This window comes from Podarcis raffonei, chromosome 5 (assembly GCF_027172205.1).
Source record: "Podarcis raffonei isolate rPodRaf1 chromosome 5, rPodRaf1.pri, whole genome shotgun sequence".
NCBI classification, from domain to species: domain Eukaryota; kingdom Metazoa; phylum Chordata; class Lepidosauria; order Squamata; family Lacertidae; genus Podarcis; species Podarcis raffonei.
The window spans coordinates 98473953-98487830 of record NC_070606.1 but is presented as its reverse complement, the minus strand read 5'-3'; the positions used below and the strand labels follow the sequence as shown (position 1 = coordinate 98487830).

The 13878-nt window shown below is 52.5% G+C and overlaps 1 protein-coding gene across 6 annotated transcripts in view; it reads left to right on the top strand.

Annotated features, from left to right (window-relative positions):
• The window catches only part of TNK2 (tyrosine kinase non receptor 2), a 99061-nt gene extending 86365 nt beyond the window's left edge, over window positions 1-12696 (top strand). For 5 of the 6 annotated variants that reach the window (XM_053387326.1, XM_053387325.1, XM_053387327.1 and 2 more), the window contains 5 exons: window positions 2719-2763; window positions 4838-6219; window positions 9363-9458; window positions 10543-10670; window positions 12314-12696. In XM_053387326.1, the coding sequence (XP_053243301.1) occupies window positions 2719-2763; window positions 4838-6219; window positions 9363-9458; window positions 10543-10670; window positions 12314-12320 (1658 nt within the window). In that variant the 3' untranslated portion in view covers window positions 12321-12696. The remainder of the gene's footprint in view (window positions 1-2718; window positions 2764-4837; window positions 6220-9362; window positions 9459-10542; window positions 10671-12313) is intronic. The other variant, XM_053387324.1, reaches the window with a different exon arrangement.
• Window positions 12697-13878: the final 1182 nt, after the last annotated feature.

Below are 13878 nucleotides of genomic sequence, written 5' to 3'. Positions count from 1 at the left end.
TGATGTTGCGGCTGCACCTAAGGAAGCCTGGCTTGCTTGAGTCATTTCTCCTTTGACACGTGGTGATCCTGGAAGGTTTAGGAAGGTCTCGTGTTACCAGGAGATCGAAAACGGTGGTGGTGTCCTCTAAGCTTTTACTGGCTTTGCAATGGCTTCTTGGCCTTCCAATGTTTCTCCTCTTTTTGTGTTTTCTGGCTCCTCTGCTTCATAGATGCCAATTTCATAAGGGGGTTGTTGTGGAAGTCTCTAGCAGTATGGGGGGGGAGTTGCAAAATTATTAAATTACTACACACTTGACTGCAGCAAGAACGTTTGCATCAGCCTTCACTTCCTGGGGGTCTTCCAGATATTTTTTTGCTATGCGTTGCATCAGTCGTCCATCTAGTCATGGCGCTGGCTGACGTGTATGGTCAGGCCCCAGGTTGGCCAAGGCCATAGCTGTCAACTTTTCCCTTTTTTAAGGAAAATTCCCTTATTCCAAATAGGATTCCTCGCAAGAAAAGGGAAAGGCTGACAGCTATGGCGAAGGCAGATCTGCATCATCAAGTGTGTCATAGCGTTAGAGTGTTGAACTAAGACCTGAGAGACCTGGGTTCAAATCCCCACTGAGCCCCATGAAGCTCACTGGGTGTGACGTTGGGGGCCAGTCACCGCCTTCTCTGAGGCTGACCTACCTCACAGGGTTGTTGTGGGGAAGAACTCTGCGTGCCACCTTGAGCTCCTTAGAGGGAAGGATGAAATAAACAATAGCTAAACGTAATAAACAAATGCAAAGATGTAAGTGGGTAGTCTTAACCCCCTACGTTTAGAACCACTGACTATCTGTAGGCTACAGTGCCAAAATGTGGTGCAGTTCCTCTGTTCAATGGGAAGGCATGGGAAATTTGGTTGATCTTGAAAATTTTGAAAAATCGGTTCTGTGATTCCTGCACGGCAGGGGGTTGGACTAAACGTCCCTTGAAGTCCCTCCCAATTCTCTTCAATTCTGTTTCCTGCTTGGCAGGGGGTTGGACTCGATGGCCCTTGTGGTCTATTCCAACTCTATGATTCTATGATTCTGTGATTCTTTAACCAGATACTCTATTTTTCTACCCCAAAATGGGTGTCAATTGCAGTGACTTCTCTGCCTTAATGGGACAGCTTTGCACAACTTGGGCATTTCTGCAATATAACCAAACTTTCACATCCCGTTCCTTCCTATCCAGTCCTTTGGAACGGTGCGTACCTGGATTATTTTTTTACGTTTCCTCAGACTTCAGGGCGAATCCTGTGAGGCACCTGCAGCAACCGCCTCCTCTCTCCACGCACCTGGTGGCTTTAAGCCAGAGGAGGAGAACTAGTGGCTCTCCGGAGCTTGTCAGTCTCCAGCTGCCATCATCCCTGACCAATGGCCACGCTGCCTGGCGCTGATGGGAGCCCCACAACATTTAGGCAGTGTTTCTCAAACGTGGGTCTGCAGCTGTTGTCGGACTACAACTCCCATCATCCCTAGCTAGCAGCATAGGCGCCGACTCCATGGGGCTTGAGGGGGCCCGAGCCCCCTCAAAAATTCGTTTGGGGGGGCTCCGCCCCCCCAATAATCTCCGGCGCCCCTCCAGCAGAGCGCCATCGCCGCCCCTCCCCCAGCCCAAAATGCACAGGGGGGGCGGGCTGCATGCCTCCTGCCCTCCCTCCCGAGCAAAAGCTCCACCCAATTTCCTTTGGAGCTGATTAATAGGCGCAGCACGCTCTCCCCTATTCGCTCACGAGGAGGCGGCGCCACTTTATTTGCATATTCATGAGCTTATTTATTATTCATGAGCTTTCCCGGGCCCCCCCAATATTTTTTATAAGTCCGCGTCGCTGGCTAGCAGGGCCGGTGGTCAGGGATGATGGGAGTTGTAATAATAATAATCATAATAATAATTTATTATTTATACCCCGCCCATCTGGCTGGGCCTCCCCAGCCACTCTGGGCGGCTTCCATAAAAACCAAAAATACAGTAAAATATCACACGTTAAAAACTTCCCTGAACAGGGCTGCCTTAAGATGTCTTCTGAATGTCAGGTAGTTGTTTATCGCTTTGACATCTGCTGGAAGGGCATTCCACAGGGCGGGCGCCACTACCGAGAAGGCCCTCTGCCTGGTTCCCTGCAGCTTTGCTTCTCGCAATGAGGGAACCGCCAGAAGGCCCTCGGCGCTGGACCTCAGCGTCCGGGCAGAATGATGGGGGTGGAGATGCTCCTTCAGGTATACTGGACCGAGGCCATTTAGGGCTTTAAAGGTCAGCACCAACACTTTGAATTGTGCTCGGAAACGTACTGGGAGCCAATGTAGGTCTTTCAAGACCGGTGTTATATGGTCTCGGCGGCCGCCCCCAGTCACCAGTCTAGCTGCCGCATTCTGGATTAGTTGTAGTTTCCGGGTCACCTTCAAAGGTAGCCCCACGTAGAGCGCATTGCAGTAGTCCAAGCGGGAGATAACCAGAGCATGCACCACTCTGGCGAGACAGTCCGCAGGCAGATAGGGTCTCAGCCTACGTACCAGATTGTAGTCCGACAACAGCTGCAGACCCACATTTGAGAAACGCCTGGGTCAAAACGGCTTGCTTGCACTGCTCCTTGCCTCTTCTCTAGCTGCTTCTTGCGCACCTCCCACCCCTCTGCCCCACGCATGATGCTCACTCTTTCTCTTCTGTGGGGTGTCTGTGTTTCTCTCTCTCTCTCTTTCTCCTGCAGGGGAGCCTCCGCCTCGGCCACCTCAGCCCTCGATCCTCCTAAAGAGTAAGTGGGGGCGCTTCTCAGGCCGCCCTGCCCCCTGCGCCTGCTCTCTGCGCGCTCTCTTAGCTCCTCTCTTCACAGGTACCTGGGTGTGCATGTGTGTGTGTGTGTGTCCCAGTGTGAGCTGGGAGAGCTCCCTGCCCGGCATTCAACCACCCCTGCCTGGCTGCACACACAGAACTACCAGGAGCATGTGAGGGACTCCAGAGAGGTGCGCAAGCGAGGACACAGGAATACTTCTAGCTAGGGATGAGTCGGCAGTGTAGTGTGGTGCAGCAGCAAAGAAAGCGGGCGTGATTCTAGGCTGCAACCGCAGAAGTCTAGTATAATAATAATAATAATAATAATAATAATAATAATTTATTTATATCCCGCCTTCCCCAGCCAAAGCCGGGCTCAGAGCGGCTAACAACAGTAAAACACAGCATTCTAAAATCAATTCATTCTAAAAGGGCTTGTGAATTACACTGGGCTGGGCTGCATCCTTGCATCATGTACTAACCTTGTTACCTGGCAGAGGTAAGAATGGGGGGGGGAGCTAGGGCAGGTGGGAGGATGCATGGCTGTGTGGAGTGTGCAGGGAGGAAGCAATGGGGTTGCATTTCAGGGGGTTGGACTAGATGGCCTTTGGGTCCCTTTCCAACCTTACGATTCCATGCCTCTAAGAAGCATGTGTGTGTTCAGTGCATGGGTGGTGGAGACAGCAAAGCAGAACAGCGAGTAGTTCGGTCTTTGTGGCTTTGTGGGGGGGGGGCGCAGGATTGTTATTTTCAGCTGTTTGCTCCAAACAGATCTTTCTTTGTAACAGGGCTGCTCTCTCCAGATCGGTGTTAGTTTGTTGGAGGGGTGTCTCTTCTGCAACATGTCTCTGATGCAACAATAGTACATCGGTGGTGGGTTTATACGGGTCTGTCCACACACATAATTCCACTCTATTGGCTGTTCTGCGACGCTTCCCCAACAATACCGCATTATTGCCATCTACAAGGCCACTCTTCCCCTATAGCGCAAGAAAAGGGGGACAAAAATTAATGAACTGGGACATTAGTTGTTTAAAAGGTTGCAGGATCTCAGCAGGAAACTATGGGACATGCGCCATTTAGGAACAAAGCAGTACTTCTGCCCCAGAACAAGCTGTGTTGCATATCATTGCATCCTGAGCACAAATCACCACAAGGGCACGATAAAAATGACCTCTGGAGGGGCCCTGTTTCTCTCTGCTTGTGGAATATTGTGTTTGGACTTCAGTGGCTGATCTGCACGGGGTCAGGGGATGAGCCATCCCAAACTGCAGTAACAAGTTATGGTCAATCCCATCTAACTCTCTGATTCTGTCATGGAACAAAGGGGTTTCCCCACCACTGCCCACCAACAACCCCTTAAAACCAGCTGCTGGCAACATGGCACTTGTAGGCCCAGCTGGGCCCATGGAAACCACCCCTGATGCCCCCAGGGTCCTGGCTGAAATTTGGCTTGAAAGAAGTGTTCTGTTGTGGTTAATAGGTTGCCATGTGTGCTTGGTTGTGGGAATGTGTGGTGGCTACAACCGTTTCTCAAGTCTGCGCACGGGCCCATGGCCACCCTGGGTCTGGAAAAACCAAAGCTAAAAATCATGACCCCAAATGATCACTTTCTCCTAAATCCTTTAGGGATATCAAAGCTCTGTATCATATATTCAGACGTTGGTGAAACAAAAGGGTAGAGGAAGGGTTGGGGGTTGATGAGCAGGGGCAGCAATGGGGCAATCAACAAAGTGTTGAGAGTTGTATAGGATATTATGGAGGTATCAAGCAACCTTTGCCAAGCTGGTGCCCTCCAGATGTTTTGGGTGATGGGCATGGTACTCCAAAACATCTAGAGGGCATCCGCTTGGCAAAGACTCAACTAGAGGTTGCCAGGGTTATTGAGATGACCAGGGCTCCCCATAAGCCAACCTTGTGGGTTCTGAGTGGCCTTCTTGGTGTCAGAGGACATGATGTCAGAAGGACGGGGACTCTTCTTCCTAGCTCAGATAGCCCATGAGCATCGGAGTGCCCTCTGCCCCCAGGACCTCACCCAGCCCCCTTTTCCCTTCCAGAGCCCTCGTACGATCCTGTGAGCGAAGAGGACAACCCGCTCTCCTTAGGCCTCAAGCACCTCTGCCTGAAGAAGCCCGGCACGGGGCGAGGTCTGCGCCCAGCCAAGCCATCGGCCCGCATCTCCGGCACCAAAGTGGGTGAGAGGCTCCTACTGCCCCGGACCAAGGGAGGCGCTCTGCCCGGCAGCGAGGTAACGCTGATCGACTTCGGGGACGAACCCGTCCCCACCACCCCATCGCCTGTCGGGGAGCTCTGCGCCCCATCTCTGGCGAAACTGGCCATGGAAGCCTTCTCCCTCTTGGACAAGACACCCCCTCAGAGCCCCACGCAAGCACTGCCCCGGCCCCTCCACCCGACGCCCATCGTGGACTGGGACGCCCGGCCCCTCCCTCCGCCCCCCACGTACGACGACGTAGCGCAAGACGAAGACGACTTCGAGGTGTGCTCCATCAACAGCGCAGAAGGGCTGGTGGGGGGCCGGGGCAGCTGCAAAAACTGGGAGAAGGGTGAGACCGGGGATGGCTTTGGGTCCAAGGAAGACCCCACGACTCTCCCGCTGGAGGACAACCTCTTCCTGCCCCCCAAGGAGATCAAGCAGCCTAGCCCTGCCCAGACGACCGAGCTTTTCCAAGAACTCCAGCAGGAATGTATGAAGCACCTCAACGTGCCCTTGGGAGCTTCCTCTGTGGCCTCCACGCCCAGCCCAGGGGAGGACAAGCCCCAGATCCCGCCTCGCGTCCCCATCCTGCCCCGACCGATCCGCCGGAACGAGCACGGGCGCTGGTCCGGGGAGCTGTCGCCAGCCTCGGCGGGCGAGGAGGACCGGCCTCCCCAGATCCCACCACGAGAACCGTTGTCCCAGCCTGGTTCCAGAACTCCCAGCCCCATGGCTCTGCAAGGGGGGTCCCCGCAGCCGAGGACCAACCTGTGCTCCCCGTTGTCCCTGGGGGCCTTCCTGTCCACGTCACCCGGCAAGCAGCCCATGCCCACCACCCAGAGCTTTGCCCTGGACCCCAAGTACGCCACCCCAAAGGTGATCCAAGCGCAAGGGAAGGAGAGCGCCAAGGGGCCTTGCATCCTGCCCATCGTCAAGGACGGCCGGAAGGTCAGCAACACCCACTACTACCTCCTCCCTGAGCGCCCGCCCTACCTGGACAAGTACGAGAAGTTCTTCAAGGAGGCCAAGAACCCCGAGGAAGCCCCGCCTCCGGCCAGGGTGGTCACCACGGCCACTGTCCGACCCATGGTCCAGCAGCAGCCTGACTACAAAGCCAACTTCTCCTCCAACAACAGCAACGTCCCCTTCAAGGCTTCCTGCGGCCTTCAGAAGATCATCTACGACAGCTCCGATAGCCCCAGGCCCTCGGAGAAAATACGGCTGGTGAGTGGCTCTCTTGGGATGGGGTAAGAGCTCCCTGTGTCGGCGGGCACGCTTCGAAACCAACCTTGCCATCCGAAAACGTGTCTTGTTGCTTTGTCTGGGTGGACGATGTGCTAAAAGTAAACCCCCAAATTCTGTGCCAAGGTCCTCCAACAGACTCGTGCGGCAACAAGGGTGCAGGAAGGCCCATGGGCCAAAATGTGGCCCCCCAAGATTATCTGATCCTTGGAACTCTCCCCAGGCCCCACACCTCCTTTCTCTTTGCCCTCCGGGAGAGCTTTTTCCTGGCTAGATTGTGTCCCTAAATGGCAATAATGCCTAATGGTTGCCTGGGTGAAGGGAAGGCTGGGAGCAGAAACCTCTGACTCTTTTCGGTTGGCTGGAATGTCGCCGGGTGTCCAGCGGCAGGAGTCGTATTGGTTGCTCTGCCCCCATTCTGCCACTGGACCCATACCCACCCCGCGGCATCACTAGTTATTATGCTCCTCCTTTTCCAAACTGCCCTTCGTCAGTTCTGTCCCCACGGTGTGACTGGGGAGCACCATTTGGTGATCTGAAAGGCCCGAGAGCCATTGCGCTGTGCTGGATGGGCCAATGTTCTGATTCAGCTTCATGTGTACAAACCTGACCCAAATCTCCCCACTAGCCCTCATGGAGCATTCGCACGCGCTCCCTACTCCCCTAACCAGTTCTCCAAACTCCGTCAGGACCCGGAAGGGCGAGAGACAGGCACGCAAATGGGGTTTTCAAAACACAAATTCAAGCAGTATTTGCTGCCACCACTTCCTTATCCCAGAACAGCCCCCGAAAAGTAACCCAAGGAAGGGAATTACTCTTCAGTTTTTTCCGGACTGCCCCACTCTATGTCACTTTACCGTGACACAGACAGAAATCCAACAGGTGCTCTGGGAGGCGACTAAGTAGATTAGGCACTGGTTCGGCTTCCCTGACAGAAAGGCACAAAATACAAAGGCAGGAAAAAATCCTTTTTCCAAATTTATTAAAAAGAAAGGTTATTCAGAACATAAAGGTGGCACATCTCTTACAAATCATTGGGTGCTTGGCAAGATGATCTGTTGCAATTTGCATCTTAGTTTCTTCAGGTTTTATCCTTCTTGAACCCACGTGGATTCAAACTTAGAAACCAATCAGTTCTTTGGATTAATTAGCAATTTGCCAATGGTTACATGGAGGAACAATAACAGAGGCTTGTTAGGAGGCAGCTGAACTCTGTTTATTCAAAAGGGCCTTGAAGATTAAAGCATTCCCAGAGACACACCAGATTCTTTGAGTTGTAAATTAGCCAGATAACGCTCTCACTCTGAATCTAGGTCCCAGACACCCAGGTGTCAAGACCACAAATCAGCTAGAAACTTTCTTCCTGCGAAGGGAAAAAGATAACCCCCTTCACACTTTTAAAGTGAAAAGTCTGCAATTAAGACCCAAATACACATTCCCAACATTCTACAATCTTTGGTTCTCTCAGCATGCTCCTCTCCAACTTGAACCAAAGTTTTTAAACTACTGAGATTTCCCAATATCACCACACCTCATTTTTTGTGTTTATGTCAGGACTGGGAGAGGGCTGCCGGTCAGGGTCAAGGCATCTGATTTCCAAGCAGAAAGCTGGGAAGGCCCCCTGCAGAGCTGCTGTCAGTACTTGGTGACCATAATCACCTAGATCAGTGGTTTTCAACCAGTGTGCCGTGGCACCCTGGGGTGCCTTGAATGATGGTCAGGGGTGCCGTTGGCAACACTGGCCTCTGTCCCTCTTTCCTTCCCTCCTTCGTCTGATGCCCTCTTGAGTCTCTGCCTCCCAAAGGCTTGCACAGCTGTTCATTGCAGCAGCGCTGGCTACAAGCTCCCCAGGCGAATGGTGCCTCTGGCGCTGGCCAGGGGGTGCTGGTTGCCAGGAGCTGAGGCAGCCTAGGAGTAAGCAAGCATGCGGGTGAGGAAACCCAGCCAACCAGTGTCATGGTCCGGCCTACTGGCGATCGAAGTCCCGGCTGAGGACGTCAGGACCGGGGGCAAGATGGCGGGGTGGGAGCAGGAACGACGGTCCAGAAGCCAGGGGTCTGAGGGTCAGGAAGCAGGGAGTCACGAAGTCAAGGGTCCAAGGATCAGGAAGCAAGAAGCCTTCCCAGCTCTAGCCACCAGGTGCAGTGAGTTACCAAGCGGCCTCACCTGTGCGGCCGCACCTTGCCTCTCCAGAACAAACTTAGGAAGGCCCCAGTCCTGCGAAGCCCTACTGGTCAGAGGGCCCGGCTCCTGCACACACTCCTGACAGCCAGTCTACCAGCCCTTGCTGTTGGGAATGGACAGACAAGTCCTAGGCCCCTGTGGGGCAGTGTGAGGAATCACTTCTCTTGGGGGGGGCAGCTCAGAGACCAGGGATGGCGGCAGAGGCTACCTTGATGACTCCCAAGGTGAGGGGAGAGGAGGCTGAGGGAGGGTGTTCGAAAAAGTTTGAGAGGCTGCCTGCTCTGCAGGCAAGGGGTGACCTCACTGAGCTCCTGAGCCCCACAGGGGAGCTGAAGAAAGAAGGTAGTTGGTCAAGGGAGCCGTGGACTCAAAAAGGTTGAAAACCTCTGAGCTAGATGGACCAAAAAGGGACGCGGGTGGCGCTGTGGGTAAAAGCCTCAGCGCCTAGGGCTTGCCGATCGAAAGGTCAGCGGTTCGAATCCCCGTGGCGGGGTGCGCTCCCGTTGCTCGGTCCCAGCGCCTGCCAACCTAGCAGTTCGAAAGCACTCCCGGGTGCAAGTAGATAAATAGGGACCGCTTACTAGCGGGAAGGTAAACAGCGTTTCCGTGTGCAGCGCTGGCCACGTGACCCGGAAGTGTCTCCGGACAGCGCTGGCCCCCGGCCTCTTGAGTGAGATGGGCGCACAACCCTAGAGTCTGTCAAGACTGGCCCGTATGGGCAGGGGTACCTTTACCTTTACCTTTATAGATGGACCAAAACTAGTTCAGGCTGAGGAGTTTGTTTCTAAAAACGGGTGGGAGTTTTAAACTGAGTTCTTATTATGGTTTTGTTTTTCTGCACTGCATTTACGTAAGGGGGTCCGAATTCTGCGCAGAGAAGTAAATAATAATAATAATAATAATAAACCATTCTCTTGCTACATTTGTGCTTTTCGCTGCAGGTCCAAGAGACGGTTCACGGCGTCACCACGGAGGAGTGCCACACAGCACTGCAAAACCACAGCTGGAACGTGCAGAAGGCCATTCAGTACCTGAAGGTAAACGGCAGCCAGGGAGGTGTGCTTTGGGTGGGGAGGGCCGTGGCTCAGCCGTAGGGCATCCTCTCTGCATGCAATAGGCCTCAAGCCAGGAGAGAGGGCCCTTGCCTGAAATCCTGGAGAACCGCGGCAGGTTGGTGGAGATGGAGGGAGGAATACTGGGTACTGTTGTAAACAAAAAATGCCCTTTTCCCTTATGGGGTATCCAAGAGCCCATATAGAGTCCTTACATAGGTTCCCTATTGGTAGGAGAAGATAACAGAGGCCAACCAGAGAATATTGAGAAGCAAAACAGCTAGTAAGTTTGATCTTTATTGATCTGTTGCAACAGGGTGCTCCCCTCACCTGCAGGAGAGAGGAGGAACCTTGAAAAATGGCGCGCAAGGCCTTATAAAGACTTTTGAAATTGCCACCCTGTAGATCAAGACCACCCCCAGAAACATCATACATACATCACAGAAGGGGTGTAACCTAAGACCACCCCTCAAATACATCATACCTACAACAGAAATTTGAGTGCGTTGTTTATCTCCTGTCTGGCAGGTTACCTTGATTGGATTGCCTGGGGAGCCTGGCCAGTCTTTTGTAAAGATAAATACTTAGTTCCTGGGCCAGGTCACAGGCTCACACCTTATTCATATCTTAAATGTGCCCTTAAGACAGGATTTGTGAAGGAAAAGACAATGGGGAGGTTTCCCACTTTGACCTTGCAGAGAAATCATTTGCTCAGTTTAGGAATCAAAATGGTTCCAGGTTGGTCTATGTGCTGATCTATGTACGTGTTTGGTTGGCACGCTTATGAACATTACCACATATCTAAGACCATAAAATTCCTATCACAGTACAAGGCTGCTTCCTGGGTTCCTTGCCATCCCAATGTTGCTTGGCAAAGTGGGATGGAGCTCTTCCACCCAAATGCTGCCAGGACAATGTCTCCTTGTTGCACTTGGCTCACTAAGCCCCCTCCACTGGCCGGGCCGGGCACAGCCCCAGGACGGGAGCCCAGCGCCCATGAGTCTGCTGCTCAGAGCCTTACCTGCCTGCCTCCCCCCAGCTCAGCCTTGTGCCCTGTCCTTCCCCACAGGTGGAGCAGCTCTTCTGCCTGGGCCTCAAGACACGGCTGGAGTGCCACAAAGTCCTGGAGATGTTCGACTGGAACCTGGAGCAGGCCAGCTCTCACTTGCTGGATCCCTACAGCGCCTTCCGGCTCAAGTAAGAGCAGGACAACACTTTGTGCCACGGCTGTGGACTGATTTCTCAGTGGCTGCCTGCTCCGTGGGGCAGAGAAGCCAGGGCGGCCTCAGTAGATCACCTAGAGCAGAGAGGTGGGGGGGGCAGGGGACCTTTTTTCATCCTGGGGCCGTGGGCCAGCACAAAAGTGGGTGGGGAAGCAGACCTAAATGTTGACCTTAGCAGCCCAAATGCTACCCTACATTTCCATCCATTCGTTTTATTCTATTTCCACGCAGCTTTTCACTCACACGAGTAAAAAAACAGCTAGCAAACAAAAAATACCAACAACACAACAGAACATCCCCATGACAACATAAACCGTATGGAGTAATTAACAGATCGCCAGAAAAACTATGACAAACCATCAGTGAAGCAAACCACCTTCTATAAAACACTATTCACGAAACAACTAAAAAATTGAGCTAAACAGCACAACAAAAGACAGGTTAAGGAATTGCAAAGCATTGCAGCACTCGTAATGCATAAAATAGGATTAACGACATTAACAAATTAATTACCAAAAACAAGCTAAGCACGGTTGAAGTTGCACACATACATTCTCTCCAACCCCATGACTATTACTACTACTGCTACTTATTTTATTATTATTATTATTATTATTATTATTATTATTATTATCATTTCAATTTATATACCACCCTTTATCAAAAGATATCAGGGCAGTGTACAACATTAGAAACCCATTAAGGGGTTGGACTAGATGATGCGTGTGGTTCCCCTCCAACCCTACAATTCTATGATTCTCTGATTACAAAACACCAATGACAAAAACATAATAAAGGCATAGTAAAAAGCATAGTGGCAGACAGTCTAATCTTCCACTTTGTTCAGCAAAAGACACAGGCACATAATACCCGTACCAGAAACTCCATCCTGAAGCCAAGGCAGGTGAAAAAGGCTGTTGCTTATGGTGGGAAAAGTCCTTGGCTGATGCTCAGATGCAGTATCACATGGAGAGAGAGGATTCAATATGGACAGCTACCGTATTTTTCGCTCCATAAGATGCACCAGACCATAAGACGCACCTAGTTTTTGGAAGAGGAAAACGGGGGGGGGGGGGGATTTTGAATCCCAGAAGCCAGGACACCAAGCGGGATTGCTGCGCAGCGATCCTGCTCGCTGTCCTGGCTTATGGGATAGCCACATGCAGCCTCTCCTTGGCAGGGGGAGCCTTCATCCCCTGCCCGGGAGAGGCTGCATGCGGCTAAGGCTCCCCCAAGAGCCGCGCTCCCTTTAAAGAGCATGCGGAGTGTGTGTGTGCGGCTCTTGGGGGCTTTTCCCCAAGGAGGGAGGAGGGCAGCCCTTCTCCCTCCTTGGGGAAAAGCCCTGAAGAACCGCACACACGCTCCACGCGGCTCTTTAAAGGGAGCGCTGAGCAGAGCCTCCCGCCTGCATTCGCTCCATAAGACGCACACACATTTCCCCTTACTTTTTTGGAGGAGAAAAGTGTGTCTTATAGAGCGAAAAATACGGTATCTCTTTCTCTCTCTCTCTTTCGTTTTTGGGAAGGGTTGGGGGACTCTCTGCTTCCTCAGAGGCCCACTCCACATTTACTGAATTCTTGCTGTCGTCGTCCACTTACTGAATCTTTCCCCTTGCAGGCGGTGAGCTGCAGGAGTACCCCAAAACAGGACTGGTTGACCCAACATGGGTTCCCGTGGTTGGTGCTGCTCTGAGGAGCCCTTTCTGAGGAGGTGTACGGACCGAGCCTAAGTTGCCCCAAGGCAGAAGACAGCAGAGCAGAGGCACACAAGACTGTAGCTTGGTCCCGCTGGGCCAAACCCACACGCGTTCCCCCCGCACCAGAGACCGGGCCGCTGACCCTTCCCCCTCCGCCGACCCCAGGCGGTTTCGTGTTTGCTTGTCGTCATTGTCCCCGTCCCCCTGCTTCCGACCATTATTCCCATTGCTTCGTGTCGGATTTATTTTGTAAAGAGAAGTGTTACATTAATATATAAATATACTATTCTATTTTGGAGAGAAAGGAGTGGCGGATCAAATGGCAATTCATGTCCGCGGGCGAATGGGGCGGGAAGGGTGGTGGACAGTGTTTGGGCGAGGACTTGGTGGAAACTGGTCACGTTGGAGTCCAATAGGAGAAGGTGCAAGCCTAAGAATTCTGAAGATTTCTCTTCCTGGAAATAGAAGCATCCCTTTTTTCACACAGCTGCCAGCCCTCAATAGCTGGTATAAGGTAAAGGTAAAGGAAAAAGTTAACAGCGATAATGTCAGGCTTTTGAAAAGTTAAAGCAACACTAGACTAGTAAAGGTAAAGGGACCCCTGACCATTAGGTCCAGTCGTGGCCGACTCGGGTTGCGTTGCTCATCTCACTTTTTTGGCCGAGGGAGCCGGCGTACAGCTTCCGGGTCATAAGCCGCTTCTGGCGAACCAGAGCAGCGCACGGAAACGCCGTTTACCTTCCCACCGGAGTGGTACCTATTTATCTACTTGCACTTTGACGTGCTTTTGAACTGCTAGGTGGGCAGGAGCAGGGACTGAGCAACGGGAGCTCACCCTGTCGCGGGGATTCGAACCGCCGACCTTCTGATCAGCAAGTCCTAGCTCTGTGGTTTAACCCACAGTGCCACCCGCGTCCCTTTATTAGGAGATAGAAGCCCTCAATAGCATGAAAGAAGGCTCTTCTGTTCTCCAGAGAACTACCGTTCCCAGAGTGCTCTGGGTGTCTTCTTGCACTTTGCATTATGGGTAACACTACTCAAATGCCGTGCTCTTCAACTGTCCCTCTCCCAACCTGGTGCACTCCAGAACCTTCAACCCCTGCCAGCAGGGCCAGTTATCACAGGTGGCAGGTGTTGCAGTCCAAACGATCTGGAGGGCACCAGGTTGGCCAAGCCTGCTCTGTTTGTATGTGCTGGAGCGTTTGCATGTCAGCAGCAGCTGCCAAGCCAAGAGGTGAACATGACACTGATGTGCAAATATTCAACACATCTGGATCGTCGGAGGCACTCCGCAGTGCTCACAGTCAAGACAAGGTGACCCTCTACATGAGAAACAAGTTTGGAAAGGTCTCTAATGAGGTGGTGAAGGCAGCAGGAAAACAAGATCAACACAGAAGGACTTGCCTTTGCACTTGGTGCCCCCGGGGCACTCAGCAATTTTCTGAAGTGACATAAACTCTGCTCTTAAACCATCAGGTTTTTTTAA